At 33.9% G+C, this 16,279-nt stretch overlaps 1 protein-coding gene across 1 annotated transcript in view; it reads left to right on the plus strand.

Moving 5' to 3' along the window:
• Positions 1 to 16,279, plus strand: part of STAG1 (stromal antigen 1) — a 462,478-nt gene that overhangs the window by 161,806 nt on the left and 284,393 nt on the right. The window contains exon 5 of the mRNA XM_037525931.2: positions 7,384 to 7,480. Within this exon, the coding sequence (XP_037381828.2) occupies positions 7,384 to 7,480 (97 nt within the window). The remainder of the gene's footprint in view (positions 1 to 7,383; positions 7,481 to 16,279) is intronic.

Genomic DNA, 16,279 nt, shown 5'->3' on the forward strand with positions numbered 1-16,279 from the left:
TTTTTATTTTCTTCTTTGATTTCCTCATTAATCCAGTGGTCTTCTAGTAGAGTGGGTTTCAATCTCCATGAAGTAGGAGGGTTCCTTGCCTTCTTTTTATGGTTTATTTCTAGTTTGATGCCTTCATGGTCAGAGAAGATGGTTGGTCTGATTTCAATCTCGGTGTATCTGTTGATGTTTGTCTTGTGTCCCAGTATGTGATCAATCCTGGAGAATGATCCATGTGCGCTTCAGAAAAATGTGTATTCAGATTTTTTTGGGTTTAGTATTCTATAAATGTCTATAGAACACTAAATGTCTATAGAACACTAGTGTCTATAAATGCCCATGAGGTATAGATCCTTATTTAGAGCTTAAATGTCCTTATTTATTTTTTGTCTCATTGATCTATCCATTGTTGATAGTGGTGTGTTTAAGTCTCCTACTACATATGTGTTTGATGTCTGTTTTCAGAGATGATAATAGTTGCCTGATATATTTTGCTGCTCCTTCATTTGGTGAGTATATGTTAATGAGTGTTATTTCTTCTTGAAGTATTGTCCCCTTGATCATAATGTAGTGACCATCTGGGTCTCTTTTTACCTTTTTGGGTTTGAAATATGTTTTATCTGATGTAAGTATAGCTGTTCCTGCCTTCTTTTTTTGCTCCGTTAGCTTGTAGGATTGTTTTCCATCCTTTTACTTTCAGTCTATTTTTATCTTTTGTAGTTAAGTGAGTTTCCTGGAGACAGCAAAAGGTTGGATTTTGTTTCTTAATCCAGCCTGCATCTCTTTGTCTTTTTATTGAAGAGTTTAGTCCATTTAGAGTTAATATTGATATTTTGCGTTTGTATTTGCCATTTTGTTTGACTTTTCTCTGGGTTCATTTATTTATTTATTTTAAAAAGTTTTTTTGTCTTGTTTCATTCTTATTCATCCCTCTGTTGGTTCTGGCTTTAGGACTCCTTGTAGTATTTTTTGGAGTGGGGGTTTAGTCATAATGAAATTCCAGAGTTTCTGTTTGTCAGGGAAGGTCCTTATTCTTTTTTTCATAGAGGAAGGAAAGCTTTGCAGGATAGAGTATTCTTGTTTGGCATTTGTTGTCTTAGAGTCTGTTGACTATGTCCCTCCACTCTCTCCTTGCCCGTAGTATTTCTTCGGAAAGTCTGATGTCAGCCTGATTGGTTTTCCTTTGTATGTTATCCGTTTCTTCCCTCTTGTCAGCTTCATTATTTTTTCCTTTTCTTGGATTCTTGGGAGCTTTACTATTATGTGTCTTGCTGTATTTTTCCCTTCATCATGGAAGTTTGGTGTTCTTCTTGCTTCTTGTATATCTATTTCAGCTCCTTCATATTTGGGAAGTTATCTTCAGTTATTTGCTTGAATATTTTCTCTGTTCCTGTGTCTCCGTCCTCTCTTTCTGGGATTCTTATAACTCTTATATTTCCTTTCCTCATGGAGTCAGATAGTTTTTTATCATGAAAGGATGTTCAATTTTGTCAAAGACTTTTTTTCTGCACCTTTGTAGATAAGATTTTTGAAATTAATTCTATTAATGTCATGTATCACATTTGTTGATTCACTAAGTTAAACCATGCTTGTATCTCAGAGATAAATCCCACTTGATCATGTTGAATGATCACCTTAATGTGCTTCTGAGAATATTTATTGTTGAGAATTTTTCATTTCTATTCATCAGGATTTTGGTCTGCATATTTCTAATAATGACCTTATCTGGCTTTGAGATCAAGATAATGTTGGCCTTAGAAAGAGTTTGAAATGGTTCCCTCTTTAATTTTTTTTTTTTGGAGGTTGGTAGAATGAACCAGTGAAACCACTTAGTCTTGTGCTTCTCTGTTGGGAGAGACTTTGTTTGTTTTTAAGATTCATTTATCCATACAAGAACTGGGATGCAGGCCAGAGGTGAGGGAGTGAGAGGATTCACCAGAGACAAGAGTGGGGAACAAAACAGGCGAATCTACTGAAATACATGGCTGAGGGGAGCCGGGCAAGACAGAAGAGTTCTGGTGCACCATGTGTGTTAGTTCCCTGGCCCGAGATTGAATTTGTGCTCGGTGGCTGGCAATAGCTTGATAGCACTTAATCCCTGTACTACCAAGGAGGCCTCCTGTTGTGAGAAGTTTTTTATTACTGGTTCAATCTCCTTTGTTATTATTGGCCAATTCAGATTTTCTGTTTCTTCATGATTCGGTCTTACTAGATTTTATTTCTAATATTAGTCTATTTCTTCTAGGTTATTCACTTTCCTGGTATATAATTATTCATAGTAGCATCTCATGATCTTTGAATCTCTGTAATATCAATTGTAATGTCTCTCATTTTTAAATTTGAATCTCTTTTTCTGATTTAGCAATTCTAATGGTATATCACCTATTCTTTAACTTTGAAAAAAATAGCTGTTTTCACTGATCTTTGCTTCTTTGGTTTTTCATTTATTTCTGCTTAAATCTTTATTTCCTTCCTTTCGGTAGTTTTGGACATAGTCTGTTCTTTGTCCTGTTCTTTGAGATATATTGTGAGGTTCTTTATTTGAGATGATTCTTGTTTCTTAGTGTAGGCATTTTTTGCTGTAAAAATTTCTTTTCAGAACTGATTTTGCAGCATACCATATGTTTTGATATATTGACTTCCATTTTCATTAGTCAAGATATTTTAAATTGATTTTTTTCCTCCTTAGTTACTCTTTTGCTTCCTTTTGGACACCTTTGTTGTTCAGGATCATGTTGAATCTCTACGTATTTGCGAATTTTCCATTTTTACTTGGGTTATTGATTTCCAGTTTTATGCTGTTGTGGTTGGAAGAGATATTTAGTTTAATTTCAGTTTTCTTAAAGTTGTTATAATTCATACTGTGACCTGGTATATGATTTCTCCTGGAAAATGTTTATGTGTACGTGACAGTACTGTATATTCTGTTGCTGTTGGATACAATATTCTGTATGTATCTATCAGTTTCACTTAGTCTTAAGTATGTTTCAAGCCCACCATTTCCTTGTTGTTTTTCTTTGGATAATCTATCTCTTCAAAAGTGAGGATTAAATTACCCTCTATTTTTGTATAATTGTGTCTTTTGGTTAATTTTACTTTTATGTTTATGTGCTACAATGGTGTGCGCAGATGTGCTTATGATTGTTACATCTTCTTGATATTTAGCTCTCTTATCATTATATAGTGATTATCTGTCTCTTTTTTACTTACTTGGCTTAAATCCTATCTTGTCTGTCATTAAAATAACTACCACTCCTTTCTTCTGGTTTCCACCTGCAATAATTTTAGTCATCTCTAAACTTTAAACTTCTGTGTGTACTTGAAATGTATGTGAGTCTCTAGAAATGAAGATACATCTGGACTTTTTTTTTTTTTTAACTCTTCCAGCTACTTTGTGCCTTTTTTTTTTTTTAAAGATTATTACTCTTTTTTTTTTCTTTTTTAAAGATTTATTTATTTATTTATACAAGCACTGGATATAGTCAGAAGCATGGGAGGGTGAGAGACTTCACCAGAGTCAGAGCGGAGAGCAGAGCAGGCAGACTGATGAAGTACACTGCTGAGGGGAGCAGCGGGCAGCAGGAGAGATCTGCACACCATGTGGGACCCTCACCCAGTAGCCGGGTATCGAACTGGCGCTGGAGAGACTACAGGCAGCTTCGCAGCCCAGCGCTCAACTGCTGCGCCACCTGGGAGGCCCTACTTTGTGCCTTTTCATTGAGAATCAAATAAATTGGAGAATAACTAAAATGTTAGTTCATTAACATTTATTGTAATGATTGCTAGGTAGACTTTTTAATGCCATCTCTTTGTTTTCTAACTGTTTTAAAGTTACTATTTTTCTTCCTTTCTTGCTGCCTTCCTTTGTAATTGTTGACTCTTAGTGGTTTACTTTGATTCCCTTCTCTCTCTCTTTTTTTTTTTTAAAGATTATTTATTTGTACAAGCACTGGGTACATTCAGAAGCACGGGAGGGTGAGAGAATTCACCAGAGCCAGAGCTGGGAACAGAACAGGCAGAGTAAGGAAATACACTGCTGAGGGGAGTAGCGGGCGCCGCAGGAGAGGTCTGTCATATCATATGGGACCCTTGCCGGAGGCCAGGGATCAAACCGGCCCTGCAGAGGCTGTGGGCAGCTTCGCAGCCCAGCACTCAACTGCTGCCCCACCAGGGGAGACCCTGATTCCCTTTTCTTTACTTTTTGGCTATGCTACAGAATTTTCTTTTTTGGTTTCCTGTGAGTTTTATATTAAACTTCTTATTACTTGATAACAGTGTTTCATGCTGAAAGTAATTTTGCATACAAAAACTATCATATTAGTCTTCCCATTTATTATTATCTTTGTTTGTTTTTGATGTCAGTATTTACATCTTTTTCTGTGGTGGACCATCATCAAATTTAAAGTTATATCTATTTTTAATGCTTTTGTCCTTTAACCTTTATAGTGAGCATATAATAATAGTAGTAGTTGTGACTCTTACTATATGCATACCTTTACAGTGTATTGTATACATTCATGTTTTCATGTTACTAATTAGTGTCTTTTTGTTTCAACTTTAATAACTTGGTAGTTTTAGTGTTTTGGTTTTTTTTTTTAAAGATTGATTTATTTCTGCATAGAACTGGGGTGTAGGCCAGTGGTGGGGGCAGGGGGTAGAGAATTCACCAGAGACGGAGTAGGGAGCAGAACAGGCAGATCTACACTGTTAAGGGGAGTAGTAGGTGAAACAGGAGAGGTCTGTTGTGCCATATTGGTTAGCTCCCTGACTAGGGATTGAACTCAGCCCCTTGAGGTGGACTGTCATGGTGGTAGCACTGAGACCTAACCCTTCGGCCACCACAGAGGCCCTGAGGAGTTTTTGAAAGGCAGGTTTAGTGGTAATAGATCCCCTCAGCTTTTGTTCTTTAGAGAAAGTCTTTCTTTTCTTTTCTTTTTTTTTTTTAAATAATAAATTTTATTTTTATATTCCCCATACAATTGCAACCCCCCCATTCTGACCCCAATCCCTCCCCTCCCGTCCCCCACCCCCCAAAAAGTGTCTCTGGTTCATAGTTTTTTGTTGATTTTGATTTTTCACTGAGAAAGTCTTTCTTTGACTTTGACTTACAAACAACATCTTTGCTAGGTAATGTTTTCTTGGTTGGCTGTTTCTTTCTTTTGAAGTTTGTTGGCATTCCATTTTTTCCTGGCCTGTGAGATCTGTGCTGAGGGGCTCGTTGATGGCCTTTCATGGTTCCCTTTTAGAACATTACTATTTTTTTCTTGTTGACTTATATTCTATTTGTTTTGTTTTTATACAGTTTTATTCTTATGTTTGTTGGAGAAGAATGTTTAAGATTGAAACTTTGGAGTGACCTATGAGCTTCAGGAACTTTAATGTCCAAATCTCCTCAAAAGTTTAGAGATCTTAGTATTATTTCTTTAAATAATTTTTCTGCTTCTTTTTGCCTCTCTTTCCTCCTGGAATTCCAGCTGTATGTATTTTAGTTCTTTTGATGGTATCCCATAGCTCCTGTAATCTTTCTAAATTGCTATTCATTTTTTTTCTTTTTGTACCTCTCATTGTGTAACTTAAGTTTATCTGTGTTCTAGCTCACTGATTTTCTTTAACTTGTTCAAGTCTCCTGTTAAAATGCTCTGTTGAGCTTTTTGGTACATTCATTGTGTTCTTCAGCTCCAGAATTTCTACTTGGTGTTAATAACATTTGTTCTCTCTGTTAAGTTTGCTTGTGGTTATATGTACAACCCTATACTAACTCATACACACACTGACACATACACACACAAATTACAGAAAAAGGATGTTTAGGCCCATCAAAAGATGTTTAAATAACATATATTCTATACAGTTTTTATTTATGACATCCTTATAATAAAAACAGCATACATATCTATCTGTTGAGAAATGGGTAATAAGTAGTCATATATTAATACAGTGAAATACTAACCAGTGATGCAAAAATAAGATTTCTGATATACATAACAATATGGCTGAATCTCATTGCTAAAAATTGGAAAGAAATCAGACACAAAATATGATAATATTTATATGAATTCCATAAACATGCCAACTATTTCAAAATAGTGATACCATTTGTGCCTGGATGGTAATTAATTGGAAAGGAATATAAAGAGCTTATTTTAGTTCTGGAAATACTTTGTATTTTCATCTTGAAAAATGTGTGTGTGAGTATATATTTATAAAATTTTATCAAGATATAACTTAAGATTTGTGCATTTTACTGCATATAATTACACCTCAGTACAAAAATTTTTTAAATGTTTTTTAATTTAAAATTTTTTCTACGCTCTTGTCCCCTACCACATCAAAGAAAACTCCAAATAATGATGCACACTAAGATGCTAACTTGAATCACATTAAATTTACCTATTAATTAGGAAATACTGTTGATACAACCGTAATCTTTTATATAGTACTTGGATAGCTTTCTGTGTCCTATAAGTTTTATATTTCCTTGTTAACTTTTATACCTTTCTTGAATATAGTCATATATTTTTGGTTTCAGTCAAGCTTGATTTATGGTCTAAAACATTACCAACACTAAAAAATAGCCTGTACATTTATCTTTTACAAGCTGTCTTGTTGAATTTTTCTATTAATCTTTTTAATCACTGTAGTAGAGACTCTTAGGTTTTCTTATAAATTGTAGGAAAGAATTGTCTTTACTAATATTTACTAATTTTTTCAACTTACTAAAAACTCTGACATGCAAAACTTGTGTTGAATGGCTAGAAATGCATTCTTATCTTTTGAGTTAAAATGTCTTAAGTATTTCAATAACAAATCTGTTTTTGGCTTTGGTTTTATATTGTTTTTTTTACATACATTTCATCAAACCCTAGTTTTCCTAGAATTTTTTATTTGTCTTCAAAATTTTATCAGAAATGTTCTTGGAATCTAGTAATACAATAATTTTATTTCGTTTTCTCCATTGTTGATGATTTGACTTTATTGGCTTCCTTTATTTTTTTGCGTACTCAGAACAAATGCAGTTCTAAATATGTACTGTTAACTCTGCACTGCTAGTGAAGTAGGTATTTTTACACTGAGAATATTTATATCTATTTTTAAGTGAAGTTTAAGTTTTTGTATTATTTTCAGTGTGTTGAATATTAGTATCAGTAGTTGGTTAGACATACGGGATTGATAAATTTCGGTTTGTGTCCTGTCTTTTGTAGAAAAACTTTGAAATAAGTAACTCACCTTTTAATTGCCTTTAAATGTGAGGGAATCTATTTTTATTTGACTGCAAAGAAATAATTTTAGGTAAGTATTTTTTTTTCCAAAAAGCACAACATTTTTGGAAAATTTATTTGCTGTAATATCAAATTTTTGTGAAGTTTTCAACTTTATATATTTTTTTTTCTACAGTCCGTGGTTGATGACTGGATTGAATCATATAAACAAGACAGGGACATCGCACTTCTGGATTTAATCAACTTTTTTATCCAGTGTTCAGGATGTCGAGGTACAGAATGTTGGAATAAATGATATTCATTGAGCCTGTCAGTCCAGCAATGTCATGTTTATTTCACCTTTCCTTAGTCATATATCATTCTTGGTAAAATTATCTGTTAATCTTTTCCTGATAAGGAAAATTGTTATTTAAGGATATTTCATTTGTTCTCAGTTTTGCTTTTATGAAATAACAGATGCTGAATATTTTGCAGCTTTGAAGGAAATCTTACATGCACTAAGTAAATCTATGAATTTACTTTTTAGATCATAAACTTTTATAATTAATACTGATATTATTTGCACTTATGCTCTAGATTAGGATTGCTGGTAGTTCCTGATATTCATTGTTTTGTAACCTTATCAGTATTTTGTTCTTCATTTTATAAATGAAGTACTTGAGACTCACGTGGTTTCTTAAAATAACACAAATGCCAGAATATTTATAGGCAGTATAATTTAAGATGAAAATTTATTTTTGTCATATTAATAACTGATCAATCTTTTTCTCCCTGTAATGTCATATTATACTACATAGGGTAGTTGGTAAATCACCATCCTTTGCTTTCTAATAGAGCAAAGAGAGCGTTCTTTTATTGATCACTAATCTAGTTAATTTCTTGAAGTCTTATTTGTCAAGTTATCACTCACAATATTGACATAAGTAGTATATCAAATATTTTCAAAGCTCTTACTTATACCAAACATTATTAAAGAATATGCAGTGATTATTAAGACAGCCTGTGCCCCAGTATTAGACTATGAGTAATTTTTAAAGGTGGCTTTACTTCAAAGAACACAGAGGGAAATATACCAATAGTTCATTAAAGTGCTGTGCCTTGATAAGAATAATTAAACTGGTTACTATTTAATGACTCTAGTATGTGTCAGGCTGTGTGCTGTTGATAATACTGGTTAAGAATCCTATAGACCCTTTATTTTATATATCAAGAAACTGTGGATAAAGGACCTTGGCTGAGTTTTTGGACATTATACAGTTTATAAGTTCTAAATACTGTTCAGTCAGACTTGTCTCATTTTGCAGTCTTTAGTGCCTGACTACAGGACATTATGATAATAACAAGGAAGGACTTCTGATCTACCTCTGGTTGCATGTCTCTGTTTGTGTGAATGTGGGAATATTTGTATGAAAATGTATCCCAGAGGAAGCAAACTCTACAGTGAGACTGAGGTTAAATAAAACAAAAGTTAAGGGAGAAAGACCAAACTTAACAGAACAGGGCAGTCTAGGCCATCATTAGAGTTTGTGGCATGGAGTCTGGTGAAGCATGGCAAGAGATTAGACTGAAGAAAAATAGTTTGGTGATTTACAGCTTTAAAGTGATGAAGGCAAGCATATGCTTTATTTTGAGTGATGAGATTTATTATCTCATTTAATCTAAGTTTCCTGTTGGATTAGGTTTTGATTTTAAAAGACCTGGGATTTTTAAGGTTTTTGTTTTTCCATTTGTAGTGGTACAAAATACAAACAAAACATTTTTAACTTATAAAATAAAAAGATTTCCTATTTTCCATCTACCTCCACAGAATTAACATATTCCCTAGTTTGCTTCCATATCCATCTGTCTTTTATCCCTTTCCCGCCCATCCTCCTTATCGCCTCTCATCTCCTGTCCTCACAAAAGACACTAGTGTATAGTTTTCTCACTGTCTTTTTCCTTTTAATACAGCAATATAGCATTCCTTTGTGTGTATATACAATAATTTATTTAACTAGTCTTATGTTAACAGAACACTGCGTTGCTTGTAATTTTTGTTCTTGCAGAGTATTTTTGCATATATTTATTTGTTCTTTGTGAAAGAATGTAGGTAAATATATTTATTTGTGATTTAATATTGACTAATTTCCTGCTATAAAATTTTTTTGGGTCCTGTCAGTAATGTATGAAAATACTTGTTTTCTTCTCAGTCTTACCAACAGGCTGTTTTTATCATATTATTGGATTGGCTTTATGAATGATTTTAAGATACGTCAGTGTGATTTTTAGAAATTTAGATGAAATTCATTTAACACACAATTAACCATTTTTAAGTGTACATTTCATTTAACATCTAATATGTAACATTTCATGTACAACCACCTTTCTCTAGTATCTAAAACTTTTACATCATCCAGAAGAGTACCTCATATGCTATGTAATTATTTCTCATTTCCCTTTCCTCCCAAATTGTTTAGACAACCATTGGTCTGTTCCCATGGATTTGCCTGTTCTAGTATTTTATATAGAGTTGTAAAATAAGGGATCTTTCTTGTCTGCTTTTTTTTTTTTCCCACTGAGCACACTGTCTTCAAGATTTCTCCAAGTAGCAGCATGTAGCATTAATTATTCCTTTTTATGACTGAATAACATTCCTTTATATGTATAGAGGTTGTGTATTTTGTGTATATATACATACCACAATTTCTTTATACATTTACCTTTTGATGTCCATTTGGGTGTTTCTACCTTTTTGTTACTGTGAATGTTGCTACCATGAATATTCAGAAGCAGAAAGTTGTTTGAGTACTTGCTTTTTAATTCTTTGGGGATTAAATACCCAGAATTGGAATTGCTACATCATTAGGTAATTCTGTGTTAAGTTTTTTGAGATGTCTCCAAACTGTTCTCCACAATGTCTGCACAGTTTTTCATTCCTACCAAAAATTTATGAGGATTCTTATTTTTCCCCAACCTTGTGCACACTTACTTTCAGTTTTTTAATTTTAACTGTCCTACTGGGTATGATATGGTATCTCATTGTTTTGATTTGTGTTTCCTTATCAACAAATGAACATCTTTTCCTTTACTTTTTGGAAATTTGTATATCTTCTTTGAAGAAATGTGTGTTTAAGTTCTGTGCACATTTTAAAATTAGATTTCTTTCTTCTTTGTTTTTTCCAGTGAATTCTCTGCCCTCTGTTCTCTATTCCTTGCCCATTTTCCTTTTGACTATCTCCGTAGTTCCTGAAAAGGCATTTGACAAAATTTATTTTAAAACATTCTGATAAAAAAAGACAGATGCATATTTTCTTAATTGACCCAAGTATCTTTGAAACTTTATTAAGCAGATCTTTTAAGCCATGAAAGAAGAGAACTGCGAATTATAATTACACTGAGGTACTAGGTTTTTACCTCTCAAATTGATGAAAATTAAAAATTATAACAGTACTCTGTTGGTTAGGCTGTGAGAATACATACACCATTAATTGTTAGTTGGAATACAAATTGGTACATAGCTCATGAAAAGGGATTTGGTAATATCTACCAATTTTTGATCCACCATCCTACTTCTGGGATTTTGGTATGAAGAATACTGTGAAAATAAGTGCACAGCATTATTCAGTACAATATTGTTTGTAATTGCAAAAGATTGGAAGCAATCTAAATGCTCATATGTAGGACAGTAATTGAACAAATTGTGGTATAGCCACAGAGTAGAGTTTTGTGGTACTGTAAAAAAGAATGAGGTGTATTGCTGGACTGATGGAGTGAGATTTTCAAGATGCATTTTCAGGGCAAAGTGCAAGAAATACACAAAGTGTGCAATTTTTTTTTAAAGAAAAAAGGGGAATTGATGGAATGGTGTGCATGTATTTGCTCATTTGATCATCAGAAAGAAACACAGGAGAGATAACCAGAGAATGATGAGATTGGTTACATGTGGTGTGTGTGCAAATGAGGTGAAAAGTTTAGAGGGAATTTTGATGAAGGAATGATACTTGATCTGAATATAAGTTATAAGTAATCCTTTTGGAGTTAATGTTTCACATACCTCGCAAAAGAAAAATAACAAAGATGGAAAGATAATTCTAAATTGATGCAAACAGAACAAAATGAAACTTACCATGCATTAACATAACCACACAGAACTGTGTAAAAAGTACTAACATTTTAAATCAGTGCTCCAGGTGTATAAAACTATTTCATTTAAGAACACAGTATTTATCTAGTCTCAAAATTATTTCCTTAAAGATATTTATCATTTACAATGTAACTTTATCATGTGCAAACTTGGTAGGGCATCAGTCTAACCAAATATTAAAAGCAAACTGCCAATTTTAGAACCAGTCTATAACATGTGCATTCTTGTATGCATTTAGAACTCTTCCTCACTTTTGTATGAATTTTGCCAAAAGTTGTTGTTGTGAGGACTTTTTAAAACTGCAGTCAATTAATGTCACATAATTCTGATGACTTAAAATATTTGCTCATACATCTATCAGTCTTTTAGGTTTTGTTCTTTGTGTGGGTTTGCAAGATCACATTGGCGTTTTATGTCCTCAGTTACTACTGAGATTGAGAACTATTGCACATATCCTTTGGATTTTGTCTTACATGAACTACTTAAAGGCATCTTTTAATCTATTGAGATGTCAGTTTTGCTCTGATTTGCATGAGGGTTTTTGAAAAAGTATTAATGTTGTCTTTGTTGGTTGTATATGTTGCAAATATCTTCTTCCATCTTGCAGCTTGTCTTCCCCTTTCTTTATATTACCTCTTGATAAATTTATCCCTTGAGGTCAGTGGTTTTGTCTATTTTATTCTCTACTGTATCCCCACCACCTGTAAGTATTGTTGAATGACCAAAAGGATTATAAGTTCATAATTCAAATGCAGTGTTAATCTTTTCCTTTATTTCACTTTTAATGTTACAAGAAATTATTTGTACCATGGTCATGAAGATAACAGTGTTTCCTAATAAAAGCTCTAATAGTTTAGGTATTTATCATTGATCCATGCAAATTTATGTCTTTACTTTCTCTGAAATTGAATATTATAAATTGGAACATCCTTTATTTCATCACTTTATACAGTGACACCAGTGGCAATAAGTTTTAGTTTATGGGAGAGTTTTTCTAGGCCCTACATATTTGATATTTAGTCTTTTAAAGAGTCTGTTCAGTAGTAATATTTTTACCTTTTGTACTTTAATATGTTTTTATATTATCCAGTTTCATGAAAATGCTCGTTGGAGTTTTGAATGGAATGATATTAAATTTGTATATAAATGTTTCTTAGCCTAGGTACTATTGACATTTTTGCCTGTTTAGTTGTTACAGGAAGCTTTCCTATCTTAAATAATATTTAGGACAGTTCTCTACCCTCTGCCTACTAAATGCCAGTAGTAACCCACCCCTACCTTTATTGTTTATATATGTAGGCATGAAGGGGAATGGCAATGGTTGCTATAGATGAGTACTGCTATACATCAGTGGTGGGTGAATGTGCATCTTTATAAATTTTAGTTTTTCTATTCATGATCATTGTATATATTTTTCCATTTATTTTGGTGTATTTTCTTTTTATATTTTAGAGGTTATTGTCATGTATGAGTGAAAAGGTCATATCTGTTATTAAATTTTTTTTTTTACGATTTATTTATGCATACAAGAGCTGGGGTACAGGCCAGAGATGTGGGGGGTGAGAGGATTCACCAGAGACAGAGTGTGGAACAGAACAGGAGGAATGACTGAAATACACTGCTGAGGGGAGCAGTAGGCGAGTCAGGAGAGGTCTGCTGCGCCATGTGTGTTGCTCCCTGGCCGGCTAGGGATTGAACTTGTGCTGCAGAGGCTGCGGACATCTTCATAGGTTGCATCTTAACTCCTTGCACTACCATGGAGGCCCTGTTATTAAAATTTTTAATTTGGACTTTAGGCATTTAAAATTTCATAAGCAGTATAATTTTGAATGGACTTTTTTTTAGAGGCTTTTTTTGTTTAAGATTTATTTATTTATGCATACAAGAACTCAGGTACAAGCCAGAGGTGTAGAGGGTGAGAGAGGATTCACCAGAGACAGAGTGGGGAACAGAACAGGCAGATTGACTGAAATACACTGAGAGGGGAGCAGTGGGCCAGTTAGGAGAGGTCTGTTGTGCCATCTGGGTAGCTCCCTAACCTGGGATCAAACTCATCCTGCAGTGGCTGTAGGTAGCTTCATAGGTTGCATCTTAACCCCTTGCGCTACCAGGGACGTCCTTTTTTAGAGGCATTTTAGGTCGACAAGATATTAAGATGAGTTCCCATATCTCTCCTCTCCATATTTCCTCTATTGTTAACATATGCTTTGTTATGGTATGTTTGTTACAATTGATGAGCCAAATAGCCAAATATTATTATTTATTACATTAGGTCTCACTCTTTGTGCTGAAACTTTCTCAGGGTTTTGACAAATGCGTGTTATATATGTCCACCATTATAGTATCAATAGCAAAATAACTTAAGTGTCATAACCCTCACCCTTTTCTCTGATTCATTGCCCCACCATCTCTCCACTTTCATCTCAAGCTACCACTGATCTTTTAATTTTAAATGTAATGTGTATTCCTGAAAGGATTTTCACCTGGGTCATTATTATTTTTAAAAACTACTGCTAGCCTTGGTTTACCAACATCTTATTTAGGATTTTTAAAACATTTTATTTCTGAGTGAAATTTGCCCGCAATTTTTCCTTTATATTCTTTCCATTTCAGGTTTTATTATCAAGGCTTTGTTAACACCAGAAAGTGAATTGTGAAGAACTTTTTCTGTTTTCTGGAGGATTTTATTTAATTGGAATTATATCCTTCTAGAACATTTGTTCCTTGTGGATATTTTCCATTTTTACACATTTCCCTGTGTACTTTTTTTAATATGGTAAATTTATTTCTTTTACAAACTAGCTGAAATTCTAGTGTTTTTAGAGTAGGTCTGTTTCTGTTGTTTTTGCTTTGTTTTTTGCTCAGTATTGCTATGACCTTTCTTTTTTGGTATGTTTAGTTACATTTTATTCATAAGCTCCATATTTTCTCATATGTCCAATTTATTTGAAGCCCAGTATATAGGTACATTCCTGTAGAATGGATTTAGAGCCTAGGGATGCTACCAACCTAGGACCATTTGCTGTAACTAATTATATAGTTTGAAATTCTCTGTGACAGATTATGTGAATTTAGGATATTTGTGAGAACAGGCACCAGTTTTGATCACTATTTCTCAGGTATTTTAATCCCCTTAAGAATAGTGCCTATAAAAAACTCACTTTGTTTCCCCAGACAATGGATATTAAGACTTACTGCTGATTTAACCTTAACCTAGAGATAAAACCCTTTGAGCCCCCTCTTTGTGAAAGTTACTTCCTAGACCCTTTACCTCAGAACATAGACAATAATGTGTTCTAAGCTTAACATTAGCAAGTGTTACCAGAGAAGTGATTTTATTTTGGTATGTTTGTATTTTGGGTTTTGTCTTTCAGTTAGTTTTTATATAGTATGTTCTCACTGCTTTATAAAGTTTCATGTGATTTTCAAAATGTTTTTTATATTTTAGCTAGAATTTCAGGAAGAGGATTTATATATATAATATTTTTTACAGGTTTTTTTTTTAACATTTTATTTATTTTTATACAACAACTGGGGTACACTTCAGAGTGGGAGGGTGATAGGATTCAACAGAGATAGAGCGGGGAGCAGAACAGGCAGATGGACGGAAATACACTTCTGAGGGGAGCAGCAGGCAAGACAGGTGAGGTCTGGGCATGCCATGTGGGTATCTCCCTGGCCTGCTGGAAATCAAACTTGCGGACAGCTTCACAGCGCTGTGCTTAACCTGCTGCGCCAACGGGGAGGCCCAATTTTTAAAAGTTTTGTCATAATCAGAACTGGTGTATTAATTTAAAGTTATTTCCCCCTTGAACAACAAGATGTATAATTGTAACTCATAATTTTGAAACTTCCATACTTTAGACATATTTTATGTGTTTACCTTATTTATTGAAATGCAGTTTCTACTTTCATGGGCTTTGAATTAATTAGAAGACCTATTTTGTATTATTCTCATGTTTTTGGAAAAGCTTTCGAATGTAGACGTGTACAGGTACAGTGCAGTGAAAACCGTTGATAATCCCAATGGTTGTATTATTTAGGAATAACAGTTGAATGTTTGGAGAACAGGATTAATTTACTAAAATAAGAATGAAAGACATTTTATCTTTTTTCCAGTGGTTTCCTGAAGAATTGCATAACTATCCGAGCTTTGTAACTTAAATTATTCTTTTAAAATATTACAGGAGCCACACTAATAAATTCAATTGTTTTTTTTAAAAGATTTTAATTTTATTTATGCATACAAGAACTGGGATGTAGGCCAAAGGTGTGGGGTTGAGAGGATTCACCAGAGGCACAGTGGGGAGCAGAACAGGTGAATCTACTGAAATACACTGCTGAGGGGAGCAGTGGGCAAGACAGAAGAGGTCTGCTGTGCCATGTGGGCTAGCTCCCTGGCCAGAGATTGAACTCATGCCGCAGTGGCAGGTGGTGTCTTGATAACATTGACTTTAACCCCTGCACCACCAGGGAGGCCCTGATTTTTTTTTTTTCAAATAAATCTAGAAAGGCTAATAAATGGTAAAACAAGTCAACAAATGGTATTAGAACAATTGGATGTCATATGGAAAAAATGAACTTAAAAACAGATCTTTCTCCTTTTACAAAATTTAACACAAAATAGATCATGTAAAATGCAAAGCTATAAACACCTAAAATAGACATGGGATAAGTTAAATGACTTTGTGTTTAATAATGAGATTTTTAGGAATGTGAACCATGAAAGAAAATGACAAGCCTGGACTTTTTAAAAATTAAATATTTCTGGGCCTTCCAGGTGGCGCAGCGGGTTGAGTTCTGCTCTATGAAGCTGTCTGCAGCCTCTGTAGCACCAGTTTGATTTCTGGCCCGGAGAAACACACATTGTGTGGCAGACCTCTCCTGCCTAGCCCGCTGCTCCCCTCCGCAGTGTCTTCAGTCCATCTGCCTGTTCTGTTGCCCGCTC

This window comes from Talpa occidentalis, unplaced genomic scaffold (genome assembly GCF_014898055.3).
Source record: "Talpa occidentalis isolate TD23 unplaced genomic scaffold, MPIMG_talOcc4v2.1 talOcc4.4, whole genome shotgun sequence".
Classification (NCBI taxonomy): Eukaryota; Metazoa; Chordata; class Mammalia; order Eulipotyphla; family Talpidae; genus Talpa; species Talpa occidentalis.